Raw genomic sequence first — 7,472 nt, 5'->3', positions numbered from 1 at the left:
TATATATAAAACCATTAAAATGTCTCTGGCATTTGTATTTGTCTGTGCAGGAATAAAGCAGCTCACGTTGGAGGACTTGTTGATGGTGATGGTCAGATCATCAGTCTTTCCCTTCCTGCTGTGGAGTGACATCCCTTCCTGCTCCGCCCGCTTTTTATCCTCCTCCACTTCCTGCAGAACATCACAAAACTCAGCAAGGCAAACACACACAGTGCTTTTTCTGTGGAATCTTTGATCTTTTAACATTTTATTTTTCACAATAAATACATAAATGATTTCTGAATGAGGTTCCGTGACTTTAAATGTTTTGTTTACAAACTTAAGTGTTTTTTGACAGATTTTAAATGTGTAAGTTCAAGGTTTTCACCTGGTAGCGTTTCATAAGTGCTTCATTTTTCTTCCGTAAGGCCTCGATCTTTTTATCCAGCTCTGCGTCCTTGTGTTCCTTCTTCATCATCATCATCATTTCTGTGGGACTCTGAACAGTTAATGAACATGTCAACATCACATACACAAACACAATAATCCGAACAATCTGTACAACATCGCATAGATTATATCTGCCAGCAGGGTTTCTGTTATTTACTGCGTCTCGCAAGAAAATTAAACTCTTTTTCTACACAAAGAGCAGCGTAATGGTCTTGCACATATTCCTTGCCCACTTGTGGAGGAGACATTTGAACAGTCTGGAGCAAAAATAAGAGAATTACATAATCCAAATCTAACAAAATAAAGCTGTATTTATATTATGTAAATGTCTATAAAATGCCAGAGACCCAGAAGATAAAGTCCAGGACGGAAACTGAAATACAATGGCATATAAGTAGTTGCACACCAGTCAATTGAAAAGTTTCTTTAACACCGCATGCATTTGTGCATCTAACTGCACACGAATGCGCCATTATTAGCATCAGCTGCTACGAGCGGCAACATGATCTCAGCGCATTAAACTCCTCGTGCCGTCAGCTGTTTCAAGATGTCTGACTTTCACATGTGACCATGATTTCAAAGACTGTCACTCAAAACACACTCAATAAACTCAAGGTTTTGACTATAAAATATAACAATAATAATTTTTACTGTTGTTGTTTGTTGTTTTTATTATTATTATTAGTAGTAGTACTACTAAATAAAAATATAAAAAAACTAAACAAAAAATATAACTATTGCAATATTCTATCGTAAAATAAAAATAATAACATAATAAAAATAATTAATAATAATAATAAAGAAAATTAACTATAATACGTATACATTAACTATAATATAAAGAAACATAATATAGTAATTTTATATAACTGTAAAAATCACAATACTAATATTTATTGCTGAAAACAGAAAAATAAAACAGATTTCATAGGATTCTGAATTCTGGAAAAAATTTAACTTAAAAAAAAATGCTGTTAAATTGTATGAGTTTCATTATTTAAATTAATTAGAAATGCTTTTTGATTACCAAAAAAAAAAAAAAAGTAAATTTAAACGTTAAAATGCAATCCAGAAAAATTTAATCAGGAAAAAAGGAGAATCCAGAAAAATTAATGGAAAAAAAAATGCAATAAATAAATAAATACATACAAAAAAACTAAATCCAGGAAAAAACAACAACAAAAAATGGAAACAAAATAAAGGGGGGGGAGGAGAATCCAGAAAAATGAATGGAAAAATACAAATACATACATACAAAAGAAACGAAATCCAGAAAAGAAAACAAAAAACAAAAAACCCCGAATCCAGAAAAATTAAAACAACAAAAAATGGAAACAAAAGGGGGAAAAAAACTCAATTTGTGAAAAACTAAGGCCCTAAATATACAAATAAACATTTCTAATATCACAATCATGTTTACATAGCAGTTTAAATGCACAGCCACAAACTTAGGCCTTAGAAAGAGCTGCTTTATTTGTGCAGCTCGGCCTGCATGAACGTTGTAATAAATAGGGGGGGGGGAGGAGAATCCAGAAAAATGAATGGAAAAATGCAAATACATACATACAAAAAAACTAAATCCATAAAAAAAACGAAACCAGAAAAATTAAAACAACAAAAAATGGAAACAAAAGGGGGAAAAAAACTCAATTTGTGAAAAACTAAGGCCCTAAATATACAAATAAACATTTCTAATATCACAATCATGTTTACATAGCAGTTTAAATGCACAGCCACAAACTTAGGCCTTAGAAAGAGCTGCTTTATTTGTGCAGCTCGGCCTGCATGAACGTTGTAATGTGTCTGACGCAGCAGCAGCACAATCACAGCACGCTGAACTGCTGCAGCTTCTTTAAATGGCTGCGGAGTTGGCAAAAGGGCACATGCTGGACGCACCGGGGGAACGAATACTTCACCGCGCAGCTGAAGAGAAACGTTTAGCACAGCATCCTATTCTCTGTGTCAGTAAACCAGGCATCGGACCGAACGTCAAGATCTCCCTGTATCTGTGGATTATTTGAGACAATGAAAGCTGGAGCGCCTGCAGCAGCGCTACGGTGCGATAACCCGACTGACTCCAGGCCAGCGCGACTCCCACACGGAGTAAATTTGGATCTGAAGAAGCTTGCAGAGATTTGAGAGAGAATAGAGTCAGATTTCAGCTCAAAACAGAGATTCCTCGAGGTCGAAAGATGCTTTTATCCCAGCAAACCGCTGCAGATCACAGACTCACGGCTGGCATCCTCTAACAAAAGACAAAATAATATTTTGGGTTGTTAAAACAAGCATCTCTATTACTAGTGCTCAGTTACATCACCAAAAGGACCATTTAGTCACTGCACAGCTCAAATAACACACATTTTACTGAGTCGAACTCCAATTCCAGCTCTCTAACTCTGTATTTCAAGGCCAAACCAGAGCATTACAATAAATAGTTAATAAATACTCACAATAAGCTAAACTCCACCTCTCAGACTGACATTTAACCTCATCTGTCTGAAGCAGAAGAGGAAGATAAAGCTGCCGTTCACGTGAAGAGATTCTTTGTGAAATACAATGACTCAACACTCATGCAAAGCCACTGAAAAAAACCCACGCAGCGGCTGCACTTGAGTGTTTGCACGCTTTTAAAGTGACAGCACACAACAGATGGATGATGTGCTACAAGCATGCAAAACAATAAGAAAAGTAATGAATATTTCAAACTGTGCAAGTTCTGTTTTCAAATTCTGAGTGCAAAATACTGTAAGTGTTTGTTTAAAATCAGCTATTTTGTTCATATTTTTGCTGTCATTCAAATGTGCATCAGCATTTTATCAGCCTCTCTAAATATCTGCAAATAGGAATTTTCTTGCTTTTTCTACATTAAAAAGTCTGAAGCACTACATAGACGTACTTTAACAATCAAAACATAACATTCTAATATATGAGCCCAGAAACAGATTCACACTCATTGCAATGTGATTTATTAAGGGATTCTGATTGGTTAATATCAGCAGAATAAGTCCTGCTTCAGACAACACCAAACATCTTAACTTTGTTAGGATTCCCAGCATTCCTGTTTCACTAAGCACACTGAGACATATTGACATATTATGTGGGACCAGACCAAGATGTCTGGGAGAAAGAAAAACATGCAGTCTAATAATTCAAATGTTTATTGTGGGAGCTGACCATAATAAACAACCAGTCATCATTTACTCACACATGTTGTTTCAAACCCATTTGACTTGCTTTTTTTCTGTGGAACATGAAAGCAAGAAATGTGAAAGTGGATGGTGATTTTTACTGAAAAGCTGCAAAAATTGACAGAGAAGCACCATAAAAGCACCACCCTGAAGCCGTGTGATTGTTCTCTGGAGTATAAGTCATTATTTGCAGAATATGATTTAGGAGCTACAGCAAAAGGGATTTTCAGTGAATAACCACTTAAATTTCAGTCTGTTCCTCTCATAAAGCATCATAGGACTTCAGATGACTTTTAAAATGAATTGCAGGACACTGTAAGAAGAAGTATAAATGCATCTTATCTATGTTTATTGCATGGAAAACAAGACTTAAAGGAATAGTTCACCCAAAAATTTAAATTTGCTGAAAATGTGCTCACCCTCAGGCTAGACAAGATTAGGATGAGTTTGTTTCTTCACCAGATTTGGAGAAATGTAGCCTTGCATCAGTGTCTCAGCAATGGATGCTCTGCAGTGAATGGGTGCCGTCAGAATGAGAGTCCAAACAGCTGATAAAAACATCACAATAATCCACAAGTAATCCACAGCACTCCAGTCCATCAGTTAACATCTGGAGAAGACAAAAGATGAAACTAATCCATCAAGACATTTTTAACTTCAAACTGGTACTTCCAGCTAAAATACCATAATCCATAATAACGCTTCCTCCAGTGAAAAAGTGCATCTCCTGTTGTCTCTCACATCAAAATCCAGCCACATATTTGTTTAGAGCTGTTTAAACGGTGCTTGATCTGTGCAGATTTCTCTCCTGATTCAGACCAGACCACTTTTTCACTGGAGGAAGCGTTATTATGGATTATGGACTCATATTTTAGTTAAAAACATCTTAATGCTGGATTTGTTTCAGCTTTTGTCTTCTCCAGATGTTAACTGATGGACTGGAGGTGTGTGGATTATTGTGATGTTTTTATCAGCTGTTTGGACTCTCATTCTGACGGCACCCATTCACTGCAGAGCATCCATTGCTGAGACACTGATGCAATGCTACATTTCTCCAAATCTGATGAAGAAACAAACTCATCCTAATCTTGTCTGGCCTGAGGGTGAAGACATTCTCAGCAAATTACCATTTTGGCTGAACAATTCCGTTAAGCATTCTTCAAAATATCTCCTTTTGTGTTCAACGCAAAAATGAGAGTCGCATACGATTAAATGAACTCGGCTGAACGATCCCTTTTTAAAAAGCATCTTAAGCGATTACGTTTCGAAGGGAAGTGCGCACAAAACTCACAGACACTTCGGTTGTCAGGGGACCAAAACAAACCTCGCAGAGGTACAAACACACAGAGGAAAATCCAGCGCAACACGAGTCAACGTGAATCATCAGTGCCGCAAAAGGACAGGGAACATTCCAGCGGCCGCTTCCTGCGCTTCCCACTCATCCGTACGATCACATGTCAAATAGCCCAACACAGCGGCTCTAGCTGTCAGCTGACGGACGCTCTCGTACCCAAACCCAGGCCTCGTTCTTCTGGGGAGCGTAAGACAAACGCACATCTGACGGCAAGCTTAGTTGCAGCTACCATCCTCATCCAGACTGCTGCAAAAGAAACGAGCGGGATCCGGAGAAGAGCAAAGATGTGTACGAAAGAGTGGGAGTGAGAAAAAGCTAGTGGAAGAATGAGAAACAGTGGCACTCACAGCTCTGTTCATGTCAGCAGGGAAATCTGGGACCCTTCCAAACGGCAGGCAGCCGACGCGGCTCGGGGAAGAAGCGCATGGAGTCCTGAATCATGCCTTGATTACAAAAACGCCAGCTGGGCTGCGAGCCAAGATCCCCGAACGCAAAGAAAAGCCCTGCTAACGGACCCCGCCGCTCACCCGTACGGCACAGCCTCTCTCTCTCTCTCTAAAGCTCTTGCTCATAGTTAAAATTACCCCTCACTCCCCCACCCACGACTGCTGTCATACCCCTGAAAAACTCCACAAATCACATCCATTCATTCCATGACCCTCAATAGAAGATTTATATTAAAAAGTACTAATTTTAAAGAACAAAAGTTTGAAATCTGTATGTATGTTTATGAGTGTCTCTTCAACTATGGGCTCATTGAACTTTTAGAAAAACTACCTTTCACACTCTCACTAGTCAATTTAAAACAATAGTTCAGCCCAAATTCATTTACTCTCATGTTGTTGCTTAATAGGACAGGGCCGCAACGGGTTGAAAAGATAATTAAATCATAAAAATAATAAATAATAAAAATAATAGCTTAAATAAATAAAACTTTCTAAAAAAAAAAGAGTAAATAACTTAAAAATTAAATAAATAAAATCAAAATTAAACACCTTCTAAAAAAGAATGAATTCAATCATAAAAATGCTAAATAAATTAAAACAATTATTTAATTAATTAGACACTTTCTTAAAAAAGATTAAATCATTTATTTGTTTACCAGCTCGTCATTAACCGTGAACATGCAAAAGTGCTGTTATTGAAATATTAATTCAAAAACAGTTTCAAACCCATAGCAGAGGGTTGATGAAAAGTTAATGATTAATTATTGATAAAAATGTAAATGAATTATAAACAAATAAATAAAATATTTTCTGAAAAATAAAAAAGATTAAATAATTTAGTTGTTACCCTTCATATCATTAACCGCTATCAGAGAACCATTACTTGAAATATTACGTTAAAAACTCTTAAAATAAATATTAATGAATTCAAATAAATATTTTGGGTTTGCCTGACAAAAATGTTTCAATCTCTCTAGTGTATTTAAAGGAATAGCTCACCCAAAAATTACAACTTCCATAACTTATTCACATTTCCTTTGTTTAAAAACCCATAGGACAGGGCTGATGAAAACATATTACAGAATTAAACAATAAAAAAAGATAAATAAGTAAAACACTTTCTAAAAAAAAAAAGATTTGATAATTTTTTTTTTCCTGCATGTCATTAACTGATATCAGAGAACCATGTACATACATTGAAATATTAAGTTAAAAACTCTAAATATAATATATAAATATATATCTATATTAACATTAACCATCTTCAAGAAACGACTAAAAACGCATCTGTTCCACCTTTATTTGGCCCTCTATCTCTAACACTTTCTATTCTATTTTAATTCTACTTTATCTTCTTTTTAATTTTTTTTAAATAAAAAAACAACAACAAAAAAACAAACGTACTGTGTTAGGCTAACCGAGACTTGTCATTTGCACTTATATATTGTTGCTCTTTTGTTAGTTTTGACTGTTTTTATTGTCCTCATTTGTAAGTCGCTTTGGATAAAAGTGTCTGCTAAATGACTAAATGTAAATATCTGTGTATAGATAATTATTTTACGTACTGCAAATATTATTGGCGCTTATTATGACAAATTGCCCATGGTTTTCCTCACTTATAAGCCGCTTTAGATAAATACTTCTGCTAAGCATAAAAAGTAAATCAGACGGTCTCCATCTGTTTAACTGGGCAGTTCTGAGTCAGAATGTGAAGTTATACTAACAGTCAAAGGTCTGGATACAAGAATCAAAATGATTTTACAGTCTGAATCTGTATGGATCTGAAACGCTCACATCGTCCTCCAGCAGATAGTGTCTGTCCTCACAGAAGTCCATGAACATGATGTGATGCTCCTGGTGTTGCATGATGATTCCTGTAAGAAACAATGACAATTCATTTGATTTATTTAGTCATTTATCAGACACTTTTATCCAAAGCGACTTACAAATGAGGACAACAGAAGCAATCAACTGTAGTATTAAAACAACTAAAAACAGATCCAAAACTAAAAGCTAAAACTTTATAAATACTACCTATACACATTTTAAAAATAA

General features: G+C 35.6%; 1 protein-coding gene across 9 annotated transcripts in view; it reads right to left on the bottom strand.

The window, feature by feature from the left end:
- LOC107663164 (uncharacterized protein C15orf52-like) overlaps positions 1-7,472 on the bottom strand; it is a 34,703-nt gene that overhangs the window by 25,877 nt on the left and 1,354 nt on the right. For 2 of the 9 annotated variants that reach the window (XM_016453329.1, XM_016453327.1), the window contains exons 1-3: positions 4,909-5,826; positions 368-478; positions 67-171 (exon numbers count right to left, since the gene is read on the bottom strand). In XM_016453329.1, coding sequence (XP_016308815.1) covers positions 67-171; positions 368-478; positions 4,909-5,001 — 309 coding nt within the window. In that variant the 5' untranslated portion in view covers positions 5,002-5,826. Of the gene's footprint in view, positions 1-66; positions 172-367; positions 479-586; positions 783-835; positions 1,018-4,908; positions 5,827-7,211; positions 7,292-7,472 lie in introns of those variants that run through there. The other 7 variants (XM_016453325.1, XM_016453326.1, XM_016453334.1 and 4 more) reach the window with 7 other exon arrangements.

Source organism: Sinocyclocheilus anshuiensis, unplaced genomic scaffold (genome assembly GCF_001515605.1).
Source record: "Sinocyclocheilus anshuiensis isolate Anshui unplaced genomic scaffold, SAMN03320099.WGS_v1.1 scaffold767, whole genome shotgun sequence".
NCBI classification, from domain to species: Eukaryota; Metazoa; Chordata; class Actinopteri; order Cypriniformes; family Cyprinidae; genus Sinocyclocheilus; species Sinocyclocheilus anshuiensis.
This window is presented reverse-complemented; position numbering and strand designations above follow the sequence as displayed.